The 24,069-nt window shown below is 53.2% G+C and overlaps 1 protein-coding gene across 1 annotated transcript in view; it reads left to right on the top strand.

Annotated features, from left to right (window-relative positions):
• The window catches only part of LOC141963289 (IgGFc-binding protein-like), an 80,170-nt gene that overhangs the window by 22,749 nt on the left and 33,352 nt on the right, over window positions 1-24,069 (top strand). The window contains exons 7-42 of the mRNA XM_074912483.1: window positions 2,052-2,650; window positions 3,029-3,593; window positions 4,203-4,402; window positions 5,466-5,752; window positions 6,514-6,695; window positions 7,766-7,915; window positions 8,334-8,590; window positions 8,694-8,778; window positions 8,910-8,993; window positions 9,095-9,336; window positions 9,425-9,708; window positions 9,818-10,095; window positions 10,389-10,987; window positions 11,371-11,935; window positions 12,081-12,280; window positions 12,382-12,762; window positions 13,124-13,410; window positions 14,088-14,359; window positions 14,903-15,052; window positions 15,269-15,525; window positions 15,628-15,719; window positions 16,146-16,238; window positions 16,918-17,013; window positions 17,241-17,308; window positions 17,377-17,618; window positions 17,707-17,990; window positions 18,100-18,377; window positions 18,671-19,269; window positions 19,653-20,217; window positions 20,363-20,562; window positions 20,664-21,044; window positions 21,406-21,692; window positions 22,370-22,641; window positions 23,185-23,334; window positions 23,551-23,807; window positions 23,910-24,001. Coding sequence (XP_074768584.1) covers window positions 2,052-2,650; window positions 3,029-3,593; window positions 4,203-4,402; window positions 5,466-5,752; window positions 6,514-6,695; window positions 7,766-7,915; window positions 8,334-8,590; window positions 8,694-8,778; window positions 8,910-8,993; window positions 9,095-9,336; window positions 9,425-9,708; window positions 9,818-10,095; window positions 10,389-10,987; window positions 11,371-11,935; window positions 12,081-12,280; window positions 12,382-12,762; window positions 13,124-13,410; window positions 14,088-14,359; window positions 14,903-15,052; window positions 15,269-15,525; window positions 15,628-15,719; window positions 16,146-16,238; window positions 16,918-17,013; window positions 17,241-17,308; window positions 17,377-17,618; window positions 17,707-17,990; window positions 18,100-18,377; window positions 18,671-19,269; window positions 19,653-20,217; window positions 20,363-20,562; window positions 20,664-21,044; window positions 21,406-21,692; window positions 22,370-22,641; window positions 23,185-23,334; window positions 23,551-23,807; window positions 23,910-24,001 — 9,880 coding nt within the window. The remainder of the gene's footprint in view (window positions 1-2,051; window positions 2,651-3,028; window positions 3,594-4,202; window positions 4,403-5,465; window positions 5,753-6,513; window positions 6,696-7,765; window positions 7,916-8,333; window positions 8,591-8,693; window positions 8,779-8,909; window positions 8,994-9,094; window positions 9,337-9,424; window positions 9,709-9,817; window positions 10,096-10,388; window positions 10,988-11,370; window positions 11,936-12,080; window positions 12,281-12,381; window positions 12,763-13,123; window positions 13,411-14,087; window positions 14,360-14,902; window positions 15,053-15,268; window positions 15,526-15,627; window positions 15,720-16,145; window positions 16,239-16,917; window positions 17,014-17,240; window positions 17,309-17,376; window positions 17,619-17,706; window positions 17,991-18,099; window positions 18,378-18,670; window positions 19,270-19,652; window positions 20,218-20,362; window positions 20,563-20,663; window positions 21,045-21,405; window positions 21,693-22,369; window positions 22,642-23,184; window positions 23,335-23,550; window positions 23,808-23,909; window positions 24,002-24,069) is intronic.

The raw sequence follows: 24,069 nt of genomic DNA, 5'->3' as shown, positions 1-24,069 counted from the left end.
CTCCTGCAGCAACCTCAGCAAAAACACATCAACATGGTACCTTATATGAACATAAAAGGGACATGAGCCAGAGCAGATGAAAGGCGGAACAGTAGATGGGGATAAGGAATCCAGGCAGTCTGGAACAGTGAGAAAGGAGCTTTGACTAGGAGCTGGACTAATGAATAGGCTAAGTAGAAGACCCTGTATTTAGAGAAGGCAAGTAGGAGCTAGAAAGGAAAATGAAAATTTTCTTAGAAGTCTATGGAAAAGAGGAAGGACAGGTTGAAACTGGCTAGGCAGAGAGCCAGGGACAAAGAACCACAGACTAGGGAGCTGGTCCAGGGGTCAGAGCTTGTTGCTCTTGCAGGAATAATGAAATCAGAGCTGATGGGAGGAATAAACCTGAGACTGAACAGAGAAGAAACTCATAGTTTTGTAGCAGTGTAAAGAGAGTAGGATGAAGGAGGAGCACATCTGACAAGCTGAGCAGATCTGGGATAAAGGGAGAAGGAGAGTATTGGAAATATTATCAGTGGCACAAACTGCCATATGTATAAGAGAGGAGGGAATGCTAGCCATTCATCCTTAGGGATGTGGAGGAAAGCATCAGTGTCTCGTACGGCATCGTGAATCATGGTTTCAGATGAGGGAGAAGGCAGCACAGGTAGGCAGCCTGGAATAAAAAGCCAGGACTGAAGTAAGAAGCCTGTGTAATGGAGATTGTAACCATGCTAATGGAAGTGGAGAAGGTAGTGAGGCTGCAGAAAGGACAGAAACACACAGAGGTACAAGACAAAAGGTGTCAATTATTGAAGTAACAGACAGAAGTCTTTGCTGGAGATTAATGGGAATAATGACATTTCTTCGGTGAATGTTAGTAAAGATTAAATAAAGAACATTTCTCAAGTATTCAGGCATATATTGTAGAAAAAATCTCAAAACATATTATCTTTAGAATACAATTTAAACAGTTTGAAAGTCCTGAACAGATCTGCTTCCACCAGAAGCAATGCAGGGAACATGAAATAGTGATCCTGTGCCCTATGTGCCTTCTGTGCTGAAGGGGATGAGGAGACTAAAGAAAGAGACTTGTCTGTAAACACTGGAATGACTGAAGCCTGATTTCTTTCTGATTTCCATTTCACATTTGACTGCAGTCCCTAGCTGGAGCATTTTCTCTGCTGGGGACATTACTGAGGTTTTCTCCCATTCATGGATCCTATGGTTTCTAAGCAGGAGTGAGCCCACTCTGTAGCTGTTCTTTCCACTGAAGGAGTTTGTAGGGTCTGTCCTCTTTGCCTTGTACCTATTCCATTTAATGGACCTGAGTATGTTTTTGTCCTCTACCAGTCTCACCAACATACTTCCAATAAGTCAGCTGGGTCAAATTTAACAAGTGGCAGGGTGAGCAGAGAAATGTACAATGTAATTGTGTGATCTCTGTCTCCTGTGGAAAACAGGCTAAAAATAGAGTGAGAAAATATGTAATTGAAAAGTGAACTCCATTATATAAACATAGAGAGGCTGAAAAAAGATTGTTCAGGAAACTTCAGTTCTAGCATCTTCCCACCTGAAAATGTCAGTGTTTAAAACCACTAATTAGCTTGGATATATACATGTAGTGCATGTAATAAGATATAAAAATAGAATAGAGCACTCCTACATCCTGATTATTTAACAAACATTAAAGACCTTGGTGACTTGAAAAAATATTAATTAAGAAGGTACAATATAATTAGAATTAAATATCGGGGCTATAACCTAAATATGGCACATTTCTAGGACAACTAACATGACACCGATGTCCTCAGCCCAGTGCAAGAATTAAGCAATCATTTTCAGGAATAATAGGTCTCCTAGGAAATTCCCTCCATGAGTGAAACTTTAAAGAGACCGAATCTAAAAAGAAATTAAAGGGTGGTAAGACAGCAAGAGCATTCAGCAAAATTCCTCAGAACTACAGGATGTCCCGAAATATTTCAAAACAAAAGAGAATACAGTATTAAACAGAACCAAATACTTCAGTATTTAAAAAAGATCAATAAATAGGTTTATCTTTTATTACACAGCACTAGCCTGCTCTGCCAACAGCCACTACGAGCCCTGTGCTGCAGCCTGCCCTGCCACCTGTGTTGACCCGATGGCTCCTGCTACCTGCAACCTGCCGTGCGTGGAGGGCTGTGTGTGCGACAGCGGCTACCTGCTCTACCATGACCGATGCGTGCCCAGCCAGCAGTGCGGGTGCTGGCACAACGGGCAGCACTACCCCGTGGGCTCGGAGTTCTGGACGGACAACACCTGCTCCTCAAAGTGCACGTGTCCCGCCCGGGGAAGCAAAGTCCAGTGCTCCAATGCCTCATGCCCTGCGGGCCAGTACTGCGGGGTGCAGGATGGGAAGCCTCAGTGCCTCGAGCAATCCTACGGCATCTGCCACGTCCACGGCGACCCTCACTACAACACCTTTGACAAGGTGACGCACAACTTCATGGGCAACTGCACCTACACCCTGGCCAAAGTGTGCTCCAACACCACCTCCCTGCCCTACTTCAACGTGGAGGCCAAGAACGAGCATCGTGGCAACAGCAGAGTGTCCTACGTGCGCGAAGTCCTGGTTGAGGTGTACGGAGAGCGCATTGCCATTGTCAAGAAGGAGAAGAGCCAAGTGCTGGTAGGCACCGAGGGGGTCTGGCACGAGCGTGGTGCAGCTGCAGGGCAGGGCTGGCTTTTCCTGGCAGGGCCTGGCATGTATGGGACATGTCCGTTGTCCCAGGCCCACGGGGGTTCCCCTGAAGTTTTTCGGGGTTTCTCTACTTCCCCTGTAGTTTTTCTTTTCTGGAGGGGTTGGAGGAGGAAGAAGCAAACGAGCAGAGGCCCCTGCAGAGCGCAGAACAGAGACACGGCTCTGCAAGCCGCAGGGGCGTCTGGCTGTGAGGGCCTCATGGGCACCGGTTTGCTGTGCCTGGCCTGGCAGCTGCTTTCCCAGGGGCAGGGGACCCCAGGGAGGCCAGGGCCAAGGCCGGGGCCCATTGCGGTGTGTCTGCCCTAGGTGAACAATGTGCGCCAGACCTTGCCGGCGAGCGCAGCGGGAGGTGCCATCACGGTGAGCAGGAGCGGCCGCTACATCGTCCTGGAGACAGACTTCAACCTCCGCGTGTCCTACGACACTGACCACTCGGTGGAGGTGAAGGTGCCCACCACCTACTTCAACCTGACCTGTGGCATGTGCGGGAACTTCAACAACCGGAGAGAGGACGATTACATGATGCCCAACGGGCAGCAAGCCGCAGACTCCAATGCGCTGGGGGAGAGCTGGCAGGTCCCAGACGATGACTCCTCTTGCGGTGTCCCCGTCCCGTCCCCACCCTGCAGCGCGGAAGACGAGAAGCTCTACCGATCGGACCAGTTCTGTGGCATGCTGACTGCCAGGCCTGGCTCTTTTGAGCGGTGCCATGGCGTCATCAACCCCCAGAGCTACTTTGAGACCTGCTTCTATGACCTTTGTGCCCTGAGTGGTGGCCAGGAGTTCCTGTGCGCCGCTCTGGAGGCCTACGCTGACGCATGCCAGGCAGCCGGCGTCACTCTTCTTCCCTGGAGGAATGCCACCTTCTGCCGTGAGTTTCTGTAGAGAACTGAATCTTTGAATAGCTCCCTCGTGATCTTAAGTGGCTGGTTTCGGGCAATAATTGACATAGCTTAGAGATCTGGAATTCTTCACATAATTACTTCAACATATTGAGAAATAAAATTCTGTAAATGTCACCTCATTATTGTTTTTTTCCCAGAGAGCAGAGGAAAATTTTGTTCATTATCTCAAGAATCTGTGTCAAACCAGTAACAGTAGATCCATGATAATGTGGGATTATCTCTGAGTTTTATACGATTTTTTGCCATTAATATGTTTTTTCATTTCCAGACTACATCTAATGACTTTATCAATCTTTGTACTTCTAGAAAGGTATCGGCTAAGTACTAGATCTAGTGTAGAGATGTGGAGTTTTTACTTGGATTTGGAGATGCCTAACATTCAGGATATATGTGTTAAACATTCATGCTTTTTTCTTGCAGAATGTTTTCTGTTTTGCTTTCTGATATCAAAACAGGAAAGAATTTTCAGGCTTAAAAAAACCCACCTACTGTCATTAGCTCAAAATAATCACATCTTGGATTGTGCTTTCATGTGAGTTGTGATTGTCAATTCAGTGCTGTTTATTGTTTTTCAGCTGTTGCATGCCCTCCCAATAGTTATTACAATCCATGCACCAGTGCTTGTCCAGCAACCTGTCTCGACCCTCTTGCATCAAAGAACTGCAGCAGACCTTGTGTGGAAGGATGTGAATGCAGCAATGGTTTTGTCATCAGCGGGGGACAATGTGTGTCTCTGAGCAACTGTGGCTGCCTTCAGAATGGCAAATATTATGAGGTTTGTTCTGGCACGTAGTCTGGGGCCTTATTTCACAGTTCATCATCACCATTAGCTCTTTTAATTTATTTTTATTTTATTGTCTCTAACAGAAAGGAGAATCTTTTTGGCAAACAGACTGTGCAGGCCAATGTATATGCGCTGAAAATGGGACTGTAGTTTGCAATTCAGACACCTGTGAAGTAGGTGAAGTTTGCAAGGTGCAGAATGGACTCCTGGGATGTTATCCATTGAATCCCAGCACCTGCCACATTTTTGGGGATCCACATTACGTAACCTTTGATGGGAGACTGTACCATTTCCAAGGAAACTGCAATTACACTGTCGTTGATATATGCACAAATTCTTCTGAAAGGTTTTCAGTGACAACCAGAAATGAACATAGAGGAAATCCCAACTGGACAGCTTTGAACTCAGTTGCTGTCACACTGAAAAATCTTCATATTGTTTTGGAGAAAAATAAAGAGACCTATGTAAGTGTTCTACTTTAAGCATAAACAATCTATCACATCTATTCACTTTACATTTCTGTCCAAAAGAACTGAATCAGCCTTCTCTGTTTCCAAAACTGCACATGCTAAGACTCACAGAAATGGCGGTGGGTATTTTTTTCAAAAAAGTCAGAAATCAGCATAGCTTCCTGCTGTCCATTCAAACCTTTTCTAAATGAGGTTGTAGGAAAAAAACCCAGCTTCCTCCATAGCTTCATATAATAATAGAAAGCTTTTGCTGAACTAATTCTGTCTAAATTTTATAGATCTGGTCTTTGAAATAGAAATAGCATTTTTGCTACACACTGTCAGACTCATACATACCAGAGCTCGCTTTATACTAGGTATTCCAAGTATCGCTATGTGTGTAATTGTGACAGCACAGAGCTCAACTTGTGCTACAAAGCACTATTCAAAGTGTGGGATAAGTATACAGCCCATTAGCATCTGCTAAACTTCAAACTTCTCTGTCTACATTGTTCGTTAGAAGAAGGCTGACTTGGTGAAGAAAGCCTTGTTTCCCTGTGAGATTTATTTGCCTTACATGGTTGTGTGGGTTTTGTTTTCTTTAGGTGAATGGTGTTCAGGTATATCATCCTGTGGATTTGAACCATGGAGCCAGAGTAGCTATGAAAGGACATTATGTGGTCATTGATACCTCTCTAGGGTTCCAGGTTAAGTTTGATGGTGACCAGGAGCTTTTCATTCTGGTTGATGAAAGTCTCAAAGGACAACTGTGTGGTCTGTGTGGGACATTCAATGACAACCAACTGGATGATTTTCTAAAACCAGATAAAGTCCTAGAACAAGATCCAAATAAATTTGGTGACAGCTGGTTAGTGAAGGATGACAACAGGATGTAAGTATCAGGAAACAACAAAATGCCTGAAACGTAAATCATCCCGTTATAGGATTAATGTACATTACTTACATTCCATAGTAGCCCTTCTTTGATATTACTTGTTGGCTAGCATTTTCACCTTTGAATAACTCCACTTTTCAATAGAAAGAAATGAAATTTTAAAACTACCCTTCAGAGGTTTTCCACATGAACTTTGTAGGTTTTATTTGAAATTTGTCCCCTTTTTTGCATATAACTTGATTTTTTAAGAAGTCTAAATATATCTCTCAAATTGAGCTCCTAAGATAATTCCACAATGATTAACATAGGCATGGGGCATTTATCTGAATATTAATGCTTTCACATACAAATTACTGCTCTGACTACATACAATAGTGAATTTAAATTATCTTTCTTGTGTTAAATAGCTTATTTATTGTTTTCTTCTGAACTTCATTCTATGTATAGACAGTCATAAACCAACAATTCACAGTTGTATTCTTAATGGGGAATTATGAGTCAAATTGTAATATTTGTCTCCTTTGGGCTTGACGCACTAGAGATGTCTATACACAGCAAATCCACAGAATTTGGCATATGGTTCTATTACTGTTGAGGTATGCCTTGCAGGATAGAACAAAATATAAAGATGTCTTACATAACCACACTGCTGTTTATTTTTGATGCAGGTGTAATCCAGTTACAGTTGTATCACCCACTTGTGACACAGCAAAAGAAAAAGAATATGAAGAACTCTGCAAAATTATTTTGAAAAACAGTGGACCTTTTCAGGTCTGCCATTGGTACATTCCACCACAGCTGTACTTCGAGAGCTGTGTGTATGACCTGTGTGCCACAGAGGGAAATTCTGATCAGTTTTGCAAGATTTTAGAAGCATACGCTGCTGCCTGTGATCTTGCAGGTGTAAATCTGGGTGAATGGAGGAAAGATACCATCTGTGGTAAGTCATTAGTTCATTTAGCAAATACCTATCCAATTAAATCCTCATGCTACAAATACAAATTCAAATTAATAAGTTGAGCGGAATTTCAGAAAAGGGATTCAAAGAGACACAGGAATCTTTCAAGTGCTCTGCATCTCTGGAAACAGGGCTTCTAATGGGCTTCCAGTATTCACCTTAGAACATGGTGTTTGAACATATTTGACCTAAGACTGTTCAGAGTTGGGTCATGAAAGACAACATACACTGTCAGTTAAGGACTCAGCCAGGGACAATTGAGCACTTGTCTAACAAATCACCACTTCGGCTTTAATAAAATATTTCATCTTTTTGACAAGTGTTAACATCACTTACCAACCTGTCTACATCTCCAGGTTTTCACCAAGCACGTGAAATAAATACAGAAGTATACAAAATAGGGCTTTAAAATCAATAAAGGACAATCCTGCAGCTTGAGGTCCACTGAGCCTTCCAGTCATAACACTATTAGGCCCTTATTATCTAGGTAGACTAGCTAACATAGTGGCAAGATGTTGTTTCTTCTAGAACTACCAGAGGTGATTACCAAAGCCAGAAGAAATGTCAGCCTACGTATGAGGCTATGGCATGAAAAATCATTCCATAACCTCTTTCCAATTCTGAGGCAATACTTCTCATCCAAGTTTAGAAACAGTAAAAAGAAATGTCAGCCCATTCACATTGCAATGTCTAGATTTCCATCTAAGCAGGACTTTGAGAACCAGCTGAATACTGCTATGCCAAATAGGAGGGCTCTGAGCAATTTGCCATGACCAAGCATTATGACTGTGGCAGTGTAAAAATATAGGATATTAGTGCATTATGCTGACAAATGAGGAGGGGACTTGTAAAATAACACACATTCTCAGGCACTTAGCATTTCATATTTTATAGACAATTTTTCAGTACTGGTGACTTCTACTCATTCTATTATAACATATTTAAATTTTCCATGAACATGGGTGCATGAGACCTAGAACAGCTCCGTCAGAACAGAGAGAAGATTCCAAACCTCACTGTAGAAACTGTTTTCCTTTCTGCACCATATACAGCCTCACCAACAGCCTGCAATATGTCCTGCACATTTGATGTTGACTTCTGTGAGTGGGAACAGGCAGTCAGTGACGACTTCGACTGGATAAGGCACAAGGGACCTACACCCACACCAAATACTGGCCCTTCCCATGACCACACAACTGGAGGTAGGAACAGCAAAAAGTGTCTGTGCTTCTCTTGGAAGAGGGCAAGGAGACTCTTTTATCAGCAAATCCAGGGCACGCTTTTCCTGGGCTCAATCTAGAACCTTCGCAGCAGTCAGGAATCTGTTGTGGGGTGGATTAACAGTGCAGGACATTGATGAGCAGTGACTTGTTAATATAAATTCCTGTAAAGAGGCTTCAGCAAAGGTATATCCTGGATCACTGTGGCAGTCAGCCTTTCCTTTAGAAGGCTTTCCTTTGCCTAAGTAGGAGATTGGTATAATCTGCTGGAAATCTGTTTGGGGATGGAAAGTTGAAGACAGGTGCTGGGTGAAGAAATGTTTTTCTGTACACAATCTGTAAATTGATTTTGCTTGTCCTGATGCATTAATGTGAAAAACTGACACTCTGCTGTTTCCAGGGGGCTATTATATCTACCTGCAAGGAAGTAAGCAAGAACAAAGTGAGGTAGCCCGCTTGGTCAGTCCAGTGTGCAGCTCAGAAGGACCTCACTGCTTCCGCTTCTGGTATCACATGTACGGAGTGGCTGAAGCAATGGCCCTGCGGGTGTATGTAGTTCACAAGGAAACATCAACACTGGAATGGAAAGATGCTGGGAACAAAGGGGACAGATGGAACTTGGGAGAGATCACAGTGCACAGCGCAGGAAACATGCAGGTAAGGGTAAAGGCTTGCAATGCCACCTGAGGTGAAACATGCTTTGTAACGGCACTTGACGTACATAGCTGGAGCTAATGGTGGCAAATGTCCTTTCCCTTAGATTGTCCTGGAGGGCATGATAGGTGAAGATTTCCGGAGCGACATAGCATTGGATGATCTGTCCATTGAAAAGGGATACTGCACAGGTACAGGACTCAGCTAGGGGAAGGGCAGCTTGAAGAAAATTATTCTTCTTGTAGCAGTAAAAGTAGTTTCTTATTTGAACAGGAGCTAGGCAAAGAGGGTTAATTTGCTTGTACCATTCAAACTTTTACAGGTGATGGGATTCCAACAACACCAGGCACGATCATCACCACACCTTCAGAAGAGGGAACGACATCAGCACCCATGCCAGGCTCAGGTGAGTGGAGTATACCATATGTGGGACCTCAGTCCTTTACGTAAGGTAAACTAGGGAGCAGAGGCAGCAGGAGGTGCTTAACTGACCGTTTCCACTGTCAGGGACCTGTGTGGTGGAAGGAGACCCTCACTACCACACGTTCGACAAGCAGCTACACCACTTCATGGGCACCTGCACCTACACCCTCTCCAAGCTGTGCGAGAGCAACAGCTCACTGCCCTACTTCAACGTGGAAGCGGCCAATGAGCACAGGGGAGGCAACACTCGCGTGTCCTATGTCCGATACGTGGATGTCGATGTGGCTGGCCAGCGGATAAGGCTGGGAAAGGGTGGAGTGGTGACGGTAAGCGCAAGGGGGAGAGGCGGTGGGGCTGTGTGAGAGGAGAGTGCTGTGCCAAAGGGTTTGCTCCAACCCCGTCTTGACTTTCCAGGTCAACGGAGCGGCAGAGATCTTGCCCTGCACCCCATCTGCGGGCGTGCAGGTCTCGTCCAGCGGGTTCTACACGGTGGTGATGACAGACTTTGGCTTGAGAGTGAAGTTTGATGGGAACCATCGGGTGGAGGTGACGCTTCCCAGCACCTTTGGGCAGAAGGTTTGTGGCATGTGTGGGAACTACAACGGGATGGCAGCAGATGACTTCCTGAACCCGGAAGGGGTGCTGGAGCCAGACTCCACCAGCCTGGGCAACAGCTGGCAGGTGTCCAACGACAGCAGGTGTGTGTGGCCCCCCAGCAGGACTGGGGACGTGGCGGGCAAGGGGAGGGGGAGACACCAGGAGAAGCCCACAGGTGACCCAAGGGCCCTTCTCCCCGTCCTTCCACAGCTGCTCAGCCGGACCACTCCCCACCCCAGCCTGCAACGAGACGGACAAGCAAGTCATTGCCAGCAGCAGCTTCTGCGGGCTCCTCACTGACACCAGCGGCCCGTTTCAGATGTGCCACGCTGTGCTGCGCCCCAGCGGTTACTTTGACACCTGCCTTTATGACCTGTGTGAGCTGGGGCTGGACCGCGAGGCCCTGTGCAAGAGCTTGCAGTCCTACGCGGATGCCTGCCAGTCGCTTGGTGTCAAGATACCAGCGTGGAGGAACGCAACCTTCTGCCGTAAGTCCACGCACGGTACCACAGATCGTTACTCTAGGGAAAACACAGAACAGGAATGAAAGAGAGGGGTGGAGAATTACAAATAGCTTTGTTCTGTGACGTGGGGATTTAGAGGGAGCTGTCAGCAGCTGAGGCACCGGTCTCTGTTTCACTGGGTCAGGTACGACTCAGAACACCCATGGAGCCAAGCAGACCACCGAGAAAATATAGACTCTTCATTTTTCAAAGGGGAAAATAGAGCAGAAAGAAGTGTTATGTTCTCCAGGTAATGGCCATGTCTTCTGTCTCGGCAGCTATCACCTGTCCGGCCAACAGCCACTACGAGCCCTGTGCTGCAGCCTGCCCTGCCACCTGTGTTGACCCGATGGCTCCTGCTACCTGCAACCTGCCGTGCGTGGAGGGCTGTGTGTGCGACAGCGGCTACCTGCTCTACCATGACCGATGCGTGCCCAGCCAGCAGTGCGGGTGCTGGCACAACGGGCAGCACTACCCCGTGGGCTCGGAGTTCTGGACGGACAACACCTGCTCCTCAAAGTGCACGTGTCCCGCCCGGGGAAGCAAAGTCCAGTGCTCCAATGCCTCATGCCCTGCGGGCCAGTACTGCGGGGTGCAGGATGGGAAGCCTCAGTGCCTCGAGCAATCCTACGGCATCTGCCACGTCCACGGCGACCCTCACTACAACACCTTTGACAAGGTGACGCACAACTTCATGGGCAACTGCACCTACACCCTGGCCAAAGTGTGCTCCAACACCACCTCCCTGCCCTACTTCAACGTGGAGGCCAAGAACGAGCATCGTGGCAACAGCAGAGTGTCCTACGTGCGCGAAGTCCTGGTTGAGGTGTACGGAGAGCGCATTGCCATTGTCAAGAAGGAGAAGAGCCAAGTGCTGGTAGGCACCGAGGGGGTCTGGCACGAGCATGGTGCAGCTGCAGGGCAGGGCTGGCTTTTCCTGGCAGGGCCTGGCATGTATGGGACATGTCCGTTGTCCCAGGCCCACAGGGGTTCCCCTGAAGCCACGGGGTGGCTTAGTTTTTCTTTTCTGGAGGGGTTGGAGGAGGAAGAAGCAAACGGGCAATGTGGCCCCTGTGGAGCAGAGGCCCCTGCAGAGCGCAGAACAGAGACACGGCTCTGCAAGCCGCAGGGGTGTCTGGCTGTGAGGGCCTCATGGGCACTGGTTTGCTGTGCCTGGCCTGGCAGCTGCTTTCCCAGGGGCAGGGGACCCCAGGGAGGCCAGGGCCAAGGCCGGGGCCCATTGCGGTGTGTCTGCCCTAGGTGAACAATGTGCGCCAGACCTTGCCGGCGAGCGCAGCGGGAGGTGCCATCACGGTGAGCAGGAGCGGCCGCTACATCGTCCTGGAGACAGACTTCAACCTCCGCGTGTCCTACGACACTGACCACTCGGTGGAGGTGAAGGTGCCCACCACCTACTTCAACCTGACCTGTGGCATGTGCGGGAACTTCAACAACCGGAGAGAGGACGATTACATGATGCCCAACGGGCAGCAAGCCGCAGACTCCAATGCGCTGGGGGAGAGCTGGCAGGTCCCAGACGATGACTCCTCTTGCGGTGTCCCCGTCCCGTCCCCACCCTGCAGCGCGGAAGACGAGAAGCTCTACCGATCGGACCAGTTCTGTGGCATGCTGACTGCCAGGCCTGGCTCTTTTGAGCGGTGCCATGGCGTCATCAACCCCCAGAGCTACTTTGAGACCTGCTTCTATGACCTTTGTGCCCTGAGTGGTGGCCAGGAGTTCCTGTGCGCCACTCTGGAGGCCTACGCTGACGCATGCCAGGCAGCCGGCATCACTCTTCTTCCCTGGAGGAATGCCACCTTCTGCCGTGAGTACCTGCCTTGCAGTTGCCAGAAGGCAAGAGTGCCACTCCCCGTGCCCACAACCTCTGGCCAAAGCAAGTCTTTAGCCTTCCCCTTCCCAGAAGGTTGTCCTTCCTTGAGGGCTTACTAATGGTCCCCTTCCCATTGCAGCCCTTCTGTGCCCCGCCAACAGCTACTATGACCCTTGCATGACCGGCTGTCCTGCCACCTGTGTTGACCGACAAGCCCCACAGAACTGCTCCAAGCCCTGCATGGAGGGCTGTGCGTGTACCTCTGGCTTCCTCCTCAGCGGAGACACCTGTGTGCCCGAGGCACACTGCGGCTGCCTCTTCGAGGGCAACTACTACAGCGTGAGTGAAAACCCTGCGCTGGCTTGCGCCCCTCCCAGGGCACTCCCTTGCCCCTGCTTTCCTGCCTGACACACTGTCGCTCCGTGTTTCTCTGCCTGCAGCAAGGCGAGTCCTCTGTGAACGAGAACTGCACTCGCCAGTGCCGGTGCGCAGCCAACGGCCAGATGGTTTGCTCTGCGCTGTCCTGTGGCGAGGACGAGGTCTGCAAGATCCAGAATGGCCAGAGGGGCTGTTACCCAGCCGGCACCGCTCTCTGCCACATCTACGGCGACCCGCATTACAGCACCTTCGATGGGAAGCTTCACCACTTCCAGGGCTCCTGCAACTACACGGTTGTGACGGGCTGTGACAACTCCTCTGTTGGGTTCAGTGTCACCACCCGCAACGAACATCGCGGCAGCCAGAGCTGGACGGCTCTGAACTCTGTGGCACTGTCCGTGGAAGGCCTCCACATTGCACTGCGCAAGAACAAGGCGGTCTACGTAAGCCCCTCATTTTTACACCTGGGAACAACAGATGCCCTCAGCACCATTGCGGCCCCAAGAAGAGCTTGATATCCCCTGAGCCTGCTGGCGTGCTCACAGAAGAGCACGGCGAGGCTCTGAGCGGGGCAGATCCTGCTGCTCATGCAGTAACAGATTCTCAGGTTGTTTTCCTGAGCTTTCCGTGTGCCGTATGCAGAGTCGCTGCTGTTCTCCCTGGGTTTCTCACGGGGCAGGGTTTCTGACGCCATCAGCGCTTCTGACTCACTGGGCCCTGGCACCATCGCAGTGAAGAACAGTGAGCTCTCAGTGGAGGGCATCTCTTTATGCTTCTGTCTCCCTCTCTCTCACCCTTATGCAGATCAATGGTGCTCTGGCCTCCCTGCCTGCTTCTCCTGCCCCTGGCGTGACCATTTCTCTGAGTGGCTCCTACGTGCGGGTTTCTACCAAGCTGGGCCTGCAGCTGCAGTTCAATGGGGACCACGAGCTCCTAGTGAAGGTGTCTGAGAAGCACAAGGGCGAGCTGTGTGGGCTGTGTGGGACGTACACTGGGAGCCAGCAGGACGACTTCATGCGTCCCGATGGGGTTGTCGTGCCCAGCGTCAATGACTTTGGAGCCAGCTGGCTGGTGCCGGATGATGAGTGGCCGTGAGTCGCTGTTTCGTCACGTGGATGATGGACAAAAGGGAGCGCGGGAGAGGGGAGCTTGTGAGGGGCACAGGGAGGGAGGATTGGTAACGGCAGGCGTGGGGCAAAGGACAGGAGGCAGGCAGTTGTGGGAATGTCTCTGCAGCAGCAGACATATCGTCCTTGCGTCTCAACTCTCTGCTCCGCCCACCAGTGGGATGTCCTGTCTGCAACTGGGTGCCAGACGTGTGGCCGTTCCCCTTTCCCCTCAAGGCTGGCTTGCTTGTGGCAGTGTCCAGGCCCTTCCATGCGGTCAGGGTGCACGGTGCTCTCTCCGCACAGGCGCTCTGCTCTGGGGTCCTCGGCGACCTCTTGTGCAGGGGCCCTGCCATCCCACTCCACACGCTGCATCTCACTGCTCCTGGGCCCAGAGAGAGTGGGCCAGGGCCTTGGCACGATGCTTTTCCCAAGCTGTTGCGATCGCAGCTGCTTCAGCCATTTGTTTGTGTCCGCCTGATGCCACGGAGGGGAGTGGTGATTGTGTTGCCCACCCTTGCAAGTGACAGCTGTGGGTGCCTTGTCTTAGCATGGGATCCGGACTCGAGAGGCTCAGGTGTTGGCAGGGGAGGACATTAGAAAGCGGTGTGGCTGGGCTCCACAGGCTGCTGTCAGCTCAGGGCTGTCTCTCTGCTTTGTAGGTGTGACCCAGCTATCGGCCCGCCTGTGTCCTGCTCCCCCTCCGAGCAGGAGGCAGCCAACAAGCAGTGTGCAATCCTCACGCAACTCGGTGGCCCGTTCCAGCCATGCCACGCAGCTCTGCCACCCAAGACGTACTTTGAGAGCTGTGTCTATGACCAGTGTGCCACGGGTGGCAGCACGGAGCAGTTCTGTAATGACCTGGGGGCCTACGCCGCAGCCTGTGCTGAGGCAGGCGTTGCTCTGGGAGACTGGAGTGCTGGCACCGTCTGTGGTAAGTGTTCTGTTGATCTCCTTTGGGGCCCATGTTCAAGGAAAGGGGCAGCAGTGGTGCAGGCTTCTCTGTGTGTCACCTACCTGCTCTGGTGGGCCAGCCTTTGGGGGAAGAGCCCCTTTGTGGCAGGGATACCGTGGAATTCCTGTCCTGCGCTCCTTTTGCCATGGTGTGGGGGTGTTTGGGAAGGGTGCAACATCCCCATCTGGGAACAAATCCCCGTTATGAAACACATCTTCTCCACCTCTGTTTCACTGTACATCCAGAAGGTCCGACAACCTCGGCCCCCTTGCCAGACACCTCAACGCGGCCTCCGCATACAACAACATCAACCGCACCTGGGACAAGCACAGGTACTGTTGTCAGCCATCCATGTTTTTTCCTGGCTGTGCTAGGCACTCAGCTCATGCACTTGCACTCGGCTGGCCATCCTCACCTGGCCATGGTCATGCCAGGGATGTAGGTGTGCCCTGTGGGACACGGGGAAAAGGTGGCCCCACCCTCTCTCTAGAAACTCTGCTTTCCTTTCTGCACCCTAACCAGCTCCCCCGAGCGACTGCGATTTCGCCTGCACGTTTGACAATGACTTCTGTGAGTGGGTCCAGGCAGATTACAGCAGCATTGACTGGATAAGGAACAAGGGGCCAACGCCCACGCAAAACACCGGCCCCTCCTCTGACCACACGACAGGAGGTAGGAACAGCAGTCTCTACAGTCAGTACACGGTTCATAGGTGGACTGAGGGCTGGGGAGGGTTGCGGCTCGCGAAGGACCTGTGTTTGCTCTGCCCTCCTTTTGCCTGCCTTGAAGTGCAGCAGGGGGTGCTCCCGGGGCTGTGCTTGGGTGGTCCCGGGCTGCTTTCTCTAGATGTGATATGCATGTGACTGTGTGGCTCATGCTTTGTTTCAGACGGCTACTACATCTACCTGCAAGGGAGCAATGCCCTCCCCGGCTTTGTGGCTCATCTGGTCAGTCCCGTGTGCAGTTCGGAAGGAGCGCACTGCTTCCGCTTCTGGTATCACATGTACGGAGCGGCTGAAACAATGGCCCTGCGGGTGTACGTGGCTAAGGACGAAGACCTAGTGCTGGTCTGGAGCAGCGTTGGGAACCATGGGGACAGATGGAACCTGGGAGAGATCACGGTCAACAGCACAGGAAATATGCATGTAAGGGCACGGGCTCTCACTCCGTCTGAGATGAACTGTGCTTTCTAATGGCACCTCACACACACGGCCAGAGCTAATGCTGGGCACCGTCCCTTCCCGTAGGTTGTCCTGGAGGGAGAATGGGGTGAAGATATCCAGAGCGACGTAGCATTGGATGACCTGTCCATTGAAAAGGGATCCTGTGCAGGTACAAGGCTTGGCTTGGGGAAGGGCAGCTTGGGAGGTGTCACCGACTGAGGCGGCAGGCTGTACTAGAGGCAGGAGCACAGGCTGTTTTTGCAGTGCCCTGTGGGTCACTGATGCAGCCTGTGCCCAAGCAGGCCTTCCTCGGGGAGGCTGGGGCACTGGCACTGCCTGCAGTCACTCTTTAGTTCTTGTATGACAGGGCCCACAGCCAACACATCAAGCACAGATAGTGAAGTGCCTAACTGGCTTTTGACACCCAGCTATGCCGGTGGCAGAGCCTTTGAGTGGCAGGACTCATTCTGAGATGACGCTGTGCAATCCCTGCCCGGGGCCTCTCTGGTCATGGTGTTGGGGTGTTTGGGAAGGGTGGGCCAGCAGCCTGCAGCAAAACACCCATGTTGGCGCAGATCTCCTCAAGCTCTCTCTTGTGCTAGGTCCATCGACGCCAACCCCCACAATCCCCTCGCCAGACACTACAACGCAGCCTCCACACACACCATCACCGCCAAGACCCACACCGAGCTCAGGTACTGCCATCTTCCATCCCCACATTTACTGCTTCTGGCAGGTGTTCAGTTAGCTTTCTCTGGGGCCGATGGCCAAGGGATGGAGAGTCTGTAAGGAAGGAGCTGCATGTCTCCTTTTATCTCCCCTCTATGCTGCTCTGAGAGCACTTGAGGGCTGGAGTAATTGCTGAGATGCAATCTCTGCCCAGGGCCTCTCTGGTCACAATGTTTGGGTGTTTGGGAATGGTGGGCCAGCGGCCTGCAACAAAACACCCATGTTGGTGCAGATCTCCTCAAGCTCTCTCTTGTGCTAGGTCCATCGACGCCAACACCCACAATCCCCTCGCCAGACACTACAACGCGGCCTCCACACACACCATCACCGCCTAGACCCACACCGAGCTCAGGTACTGCCATGTTCCATTCCCATCTTCTACTGCTTGTTGAAAGTGTTTGTTTTGCTCCTCCAAAGCCCATGACCATGGGATGGAGTGTCTGTAGTGAAGGGGCTGCACATGCCTTTGTATCTCCCATCTATGCTGGTCTGAGAGCACTGGAGGGCTGGAGTTATTGCTGAGATGCGATCTCTGCCCTGGGCCTCTCTGGTCACTGTGTTTGGGTGTTTGGGAACAGGGGGCCAGCGGCCTGCAACAAAACTCCCACGTTGACACTTACCAATTCTGCTTCTGTCTCTCTATAGGTCCACTTCCTTCTACACCCTTGACCCCATTGCCGGACACCACAACACAGCCACCACACACACCACCACCAACACAAACACCTGGGACAACCTCAGGTACTGCTATTGTTGGTAGATTTTTGAGTCATCTTCAAAACCTGTAGTTGCTACATGGTGCATTTACATTGGAGGGCTGTTACTTGCTTTTCATCTCTTTCCTGCCATGTGGAGACGTACATTGAGAGATAGTCAGGGTTTGGGTGGGGCACCAGTGCTTCTGGCATTTAGGTGTTTGAGGAGGTTTGAAGCAGAGGCCTGGAAAAATTACTCCTGTCTTGACACAGATCTCCAGTAACTCTGTCTCCTGGTAAAAGCAGCACACCGGTCGTGGGACTGCTGGTCTATGTGCAAGGTGGGCTGGGGAGCAGAGGCAGCAGGAGGAGCTTAAGTGACCGTTTCCTCTGGTCTTTCCACTGTCAGGGACCTGTGTGGTGGAAGGAGACCCTCACTACCACACGTTCGACAAGCAGCTACACCACTTCATGGGCACCTGCACCTACACCCTCTCCAAGCTGTGCGAGAGCAACAGCTCACTGCCCTACTTCAACGTGGAAGCGGCCAATGAGCACAGGGGAGGCAACACTCGCGTGTCCTATGTCCGATACGTGGATGTCGATGTGGCTGGCCAGCGGATAAGGCTGGGAAAGGGTGGAGTGGTGACGGTAAGCGCAAGGGGGAGAGGCGGTGGGGCTGTGTGAGAGGAGAGTGCTGTGCCAAAGGGTTTGCTCCAACCCCGTCTTGACTTTCCAGGTCAACGGAGCGGCAGAGATCTTGCCCTGCACCCCATCTGCGGGCGTGCAGGTCTCGTCCAGCGGGTTCTACACGGTGGTGATGACAGACTTTGGCTTGAGAGTGAAGTTTGATGGGAACCATCGGGTGGAGGTGACGCTTCCCAGCACCTTTGGGCAGAAGGTTTGTGGCATGTGTGGGAACTACAACGGGATGGCAGCAGATGACTTCCTGAACCCGGAAGGGGTGCTGGAGCCAGACTCCACCAGCCTGGGCAACAGCTGGCAGGTGTCCAACGACAGCAGGTGTGTGTGGCCCCCCAGCAGGACTGGGGACGTGGCGGGCAAGGGGAGGGGGAGACACCAGGAGAAGCCCACAGGTGACCCAAGGGCCCTTCTCCCCGTCCTTCCACAGCTGCTCAGCCGGACCACTCCCCACCCCAGCCTGCAACGAGACGGACAAGCAAGTCATTGCCAGCAGCAGCTTCTGCGGGCTCCTCACTGACACCAGCGGCCCGTTTCAGATGTGCCACGCTGTGCTGCGCCCCAGCGGTTACTTTGACACCTGCCTTTATGACCTGTGTGAGCTGGGGCTGGACCGCGAGGCCCTGTGCAAGAGCTTGCAGTCCTACGCGGATGCCTGCCAGTCGCTTGGTGTCAAGATACCAGCGTGGAGGAACGCAACCTTCTGCCGTAAGTCCACGCACGGTACCACAGATCGTTACTCTAGGGAAAACACAGAACAGGAATGAAAGAGAGGGGTGGAGAATTACAAATAGCTTTGTTCTGTGACGTGGGGATTTAGAGGGAGCTGTCAGCAGCTGAGGCACCGGTCTCTGTTTCACTGGGTCAGGTACGACTCAGAACACCCATGGAGCCAAGCAGACCACCGAGAAAATATAGACTCTTCATTTTTCAAAGGGGAAAATAGAGCAGAAAGAAGTGTTATGTTCTCCAGGTAATGGCCATGTCTTCTGTCTCGGCAGCTATCACCTGTCCGGCCAACAGCCACTACGAGCCCTGTGCTGCAGCCTGCCCTGCCACCTGTGTTGACCCGATGGCTCCTGCTACCTGCAACCTGCCGTGCGTGGAGGGCTGTGTGTGCGACAGCGGCTACCTGCTCTACCATGACCGATGCGTGCCCAGCCAGCAGTGCGGGTGCTGGCACAACGGGCAGCACTACCCCGTGGGCTCGGAGTTCTGGACGGACAACACCTGCTCCTCAAAGTGCACGTGTCCCGCCCGGGGAAGCAAAGTCCAGTGCTCCAATGCCTCATGCCCTGCGGGCCAGTACTGCGGGGTGCAGGATGGGAAGCCTCAGTGCCTCAAGCAATCCTACGGCATCTGCCACGTCCACGGCGACCCTCACTACAACACCTTTGACAAGGTGACGCACAACTTCATGGGCAACTGCACCTACACCCTGGCCAAAGTGTGCTCCAACACCACCTCCCTGCCCTACTTCAACGTGGAGGCCAAGAACGAGCATCGTGGCAACAGCAGAGTGTCCTACGTGCGCGAAGTCCTGGTTGAGGTGTACGGAGAGCGCATTGCCATTGTCAAGAAGGAGAAGAGCCAAGTGCTGGTAGGCACCGAGGGGGTCTGGCACGAGCATGGTGCAGCTGCAGGGCAGGGCTGGCTTTTCCTGGCAGGGCCTGGCATGTATGGGACATGTCCGTTGTCCCAGGCCCACAGGGGTTCCCCTGAAGCCACGGGGTGGCTTAGTTTTTCTTTTCTGGAGGGGTTGGAGGAGGAAGAAGCAAACGGGCAATGTGGCCCCTGTGGAGCAGAGGCCCCTGCAGAGCGCAGAACAGAGACACGGCTCTGCAAGCCGCAGGGGTGTCTGGCTGTGAGGGCCTCATGGGCACTGGTTTGCTGTGCCTGGCCTGGCAGCTGCTTTCCCAGGGGCAGGGGACCCCAGGGAGGCCAGGGCCAAGGCCGGGGCCCATTGCGGTGTGTCTGCCCTAGGTGAACAATGTGCGCCAGACCTTGCCGGCGAGCGCAGCGGGAGGTGCCATCACGGTGAGCAGGAGCGGCCGCTACATCGTCCTGGAGACAGACTTCAACCTCCGCGTGTCCTACGACACTGACCACTCGGTGGAGGTGAAGGTGCCCACCACCTACTTCAACCTGACCTGTGGCATGTGCGGGAACTTCAACAACCGGAGAGAGGACGATTACATGATGCCCAACGGGCAGCAAGCCGCAGACTCCAATGCGCTGGGGGAGAGCTGGCAGGTCCCAGACGATGACTCCTCTTGCGGTGTCCCCGTCCCGTCCCCACCCTGCAGCGCGGAAGACGAGAAGCTCTACCGATCGGACCAGTTCTGTGGCATGCTGACTGCCAGGCCTGGCTCTTTTGAGCGGTGCCATGGCGTCATCAACCCCCAGAGCTACTTTGAGACCTGCTTCTATGACCTTTGTGCCCTGAGTGGTGGCCAGGAGTTCCTGTGCGCCGCTCTGGAGGCCTACGCTGACGCATGCCAGGCAGCCGGCATCACTCTTCTTCCCTGGAGGAATGCCACCTTCTGCCGTGAGTACCTGCCTTGCAGTTGCCAGAAGGCAAGAGTGCCACTCCCCGTGCCCACAACCTCTGGCCAAAGCAAGTCTTTAGCCTTCCCCTTCCCAGAAGGTTGTCCTTCCTTGAGGGCTTACTAATGGTCCCCTTCCCATTGCAGCCCTTCTGTGCCCCGCCAACAGCTACTATGACCCTTGCATGACCGGCTGTCCTGCCACCTGTGTTGACCGACAAGCCCCACAGAACTGCTCCAAGCCCTGCATGGAGGGCTGTGCGTGTACCTCTGGCTTCCTCCTCAGCGGAGACACCTGTGTGCCCGAGGCACACTGCGGCTGCCTCTTCGAGGGCAACTACTACAGCGTGAGTGAAAACCCTGCGCTGGCTTGCGCCCCTCCCAGGGCACTCCCTTGCCCCTGCTTTCCTGCCTGACACACTGTCGCTCCGTGTTTCTCTGCCTGCAGCAAGGCGAGTCCTCTGTGAACGAGAACTGCACTCGCCAGTGCCGGTGCGCAGCCAACGGCCAGATGGTTTGCTCTGCGCTGTCCTGTGGCGAGGACGAGGTCTGCAAGATCCAGAATGGCCAGAGGGGCTGTTACCCAGCCGGCACCGCTCTCTGCCACATCTACGGCGACCCGCATTACAGCACCTTCGATGGGAAGCTTCACCACTTCCAGGGCTCCTGCAACTACACGGTTGTGACGGGCTGTGACAACTCCTCTGTTGGGTTCAGTGTCACCACCCGCAACGAACATCGCGGCAGCCAGAGCTGGACGGCTCTGAACTCTGTGGCACTGTCCGTGGAAGGCCTCCACATTGCACTGCGCAAGAACAAGGCGGTCTACGTAAGCCCCTCATTTTTACACCTGGGAACAACAGATGCCCTCAGCACCATTGCGGCCCCAAGAAGAGCTTGATATCCCCTGAGCCTGCTGGCGTGCTCACAGAAGAGCACGGCGAGGCTCTGAGCGGGGCAGATCCTGCTGCTCATGCAGTAACAGATTCTCAGGTTGTTTTCCTGAGCTTTCCGTGTGCCGTATGCAGAGTCGCTGCTGTTCTCCCTGGGTTTCTCACGGGGCAGGGTTTCTGACGCCATCAGCGCTTCTGACTCACTGGGCCCTGGCACCATCGCAGTGAAGAACAGTGAGCTCTCAGTGGAGGGCATCTCTTTATGCTTCTGTCTCCCTCTCTCTCACCCTTATGCAGATCAATGGTGCTCTGGCCTCCCTGCCTGCTTCTCCTGCCCCTGGCGTGACCATTTCTCTGAGTGGCTCCTACGTGCGGGTTTCTACCAAGCTGGGCCTGCAGCTGCAGTTCAATGGGGACCACGAGCTCCTAGTGAAGGTGTCTGAGAAGCACAAGGGCGAGCTGTGTGGGCTGTGTGGGACGTACACTGGGAGCCAGCAGGACGACTTCATGCGTCCCGATGGGGTTGTCGTGCCCAGCGTCAATGACTTTGGAGCCAGCTGGCTGGTGCCGGATGATGAGTGGCCGTGAGTCGCTGTTTCGTCACGTGGATGATGGACAAAAGGGAGCGCGGGAGAGGGGAGCTTGTGAGGGGCACAGGGAGGGAGGATTGGTAACGGCAGGCGTGGGGCAAAGGACAGGAGGCAGGCAGTTGTGGGAATGTCTCTGCAGCAGCAGACATATCGTCCTTGCGTCTCAACTCTCTGCTCCGCCCACCAGTGGGATGTCCTGTCTGCAACTGGGTGCCAGACGTGTGGCCGTTCCCCTTTCCCCTCAAGGCTGGCTTGCTTGTGGCAGTGTCCAGGCCCTTCCATGCGGTCAGGGTGCACGGTGCTCTCTCCGCACAGGCGCTCTGCTCTGGGGTCCTCGGCGACCTCTTGTGCAGGGGCCCTGCCATCCCACTCCACACGCTGCATCTCACTGCTCCTGGGCCCAGAGAGAGTGGGCCAGGGCCTTGGCACGATGCTTTTCCCAAGCTGTTGCGATCGCAGCTGCTTCAGCCATTTGTTTGTGTCCGCCTGATGCCACGGAGGGGAGTGGTGATTGTGTTGCCCACCCTTGCAAGTGACAGCTGTGGGTGCCTTGTCTTAGCATGGGATCCGGACTCGAGAGGCTCAGGTGTTGGCAGGGGAGGACATTAGAAAGCGGTGTGGCTGGGCTCCACAGGCTGCTGTCAGCTCAGGGCTGTCTCTCTGCTTTGTAGGTGTGACCCAGCTATCGGCCCGCCTGTGTCCTGCTCCCCCTCCGAGCAGGAGGCAGCCAACAAGCAGTGTGCAATCCTCACGCAACTCGGTGGCCCGTTCCAGCCATGCCACGCAGCTCTGCCACCCAAGACGTACTTTGAGAGCTGTGTCTATGACCAGTGTGCCACGGGTGGCAGCACGGAGCAGTTCTGTAATGACCTGGGGGCCTACGCCGCAGCCTGTGCTGAGGCAGGCGTTGCTCTGGGAGACTGGAGTGCTGGCACCGTCTGTGGTAAGTGTTCTGTTGATCTCCTTTGGGGCCCATGTTCAAGGAAAGGGGCAGCAGTGGTGCAGGCTTCTCTGTGTGTCACCTACCTGCTCTGGTGGGCCAGCCTTTGGGGGAAGAGCCCCTTTGTGGCAGGGATACCGTGGAATTCCTGTCCTGCGCTCCTTTTGCCATGGTGTGGGGGTGTTTGGGAAGGGTGCAACATCCCCATCTGGGAACAAATCCCCGTTATGAAACACATCTTCTCCACCTCTGTTTCACTGTACATCCAGAAGGTCCGACAACCTCGGCCCCCTTGCCAGACACCTCAACGCGGCCTCCGCATACAACAACATCAACCGCACCTGGGACAAGCACAGGTACTGTTGTCAGCCATCCATGTTTTTTCCTGGCTGTGCTAGGCACTCAGCTCATGCACTTGCACTCGGCTGGCCATCCTCACCTGGCCATGGTCATGCCAGGGATGTAGGTGTGCCCTGTGGGACACGGGGAAAAGGTGGCCCCACCCTCTCTCTAGAAACTCTGCTTTCCTTTCTGCACCCTAACCAGCTCCCCCGAGCGACTGCGATTTCGCCTGCACGTTTGACAATGACTTCTGTGAGTGGGTCCAGGCAGATTACAGCAGCATTGACTGGATAAGGAACAAGGGGCCAACGCCCACGCAAAACACCGGCCCCTCCTCTGACCACACGACAGGAGGTAGGAACAGCAGTCTCTACAGTCAGTACACGGTTCATAGGTGGACTGAGGGCTGGGGAGGGTTGCGGCTCGCGAAGGACCTGTGTTTGCTCTGCCCTCCTTTTGCCTGCCTTGAAGTGCAGCAGGGGGTGCTCCCGGGGCTGTGCTTGGGTGGTCCCGGGCTGCTTTCTCTAGATGTGATATGCATGTGACTGTGTGGCTCATGCTTTGTTTCAGACGGCTACTACATCTACCTGCAAGGGAGCAATGCCCTCCCCGGCTTTGTGGCTCATCTGGTCAGTCCCGTGTGCAGTTCGGAAGGAGCGCACTGCTTCCGCTTCTGGTATCACATGTACGGAGCGGCTGAAACAATGGCCCTGCGGGTGTACGTGGCTAAGGACGAAGACCTAGTGCTGGTCTGGAGCAGCGTTGGGAACCATGGGGACAGATGGAACCTGGGAGAGATCACGGTCAACAGCACAGGAAATATGCATGTAAGGGCACGGGCTCTCACTCCGTCTGAGATGAACTGTGCTTTCTAATGGCACCTCACACACACGGCCAGAGCTAATGCTGGGCACCGTCCCTTCCCGTAGGTTGTCCTGGAGGGAGAATGGGGTGAAGATATCCAGAGCGACGTAGCATTGGATGACCTGTCCATTGAAAAGGGATCCTGTGCAGGTACAAGGCTTGGCTTGGGGAAGGGCAGCTTGGGAGGTGTCACCGACTGAGGCGGCAGGCTGTACTAGAGGCAGG

The sequence above is a fragment of the Athene noctua genome, chromosome 8 (genome assembly GCF_965140245.1).
Source record: "Athene noctua chromosome 8, bAthNoc1.hap1.1, whole genome shotgun sequence".
NCBI classification, from domain to species: Eukaryota; Metazoa; Chordata; class Aves; order Strigiformes; family Strigidae; genus Athene; species Athene noctua.
The sequence above is the reverse complement of the archived record's forward strand: the minus strand, read 5'-3'. Positions and strand labels throughout refer to the sequence as shown.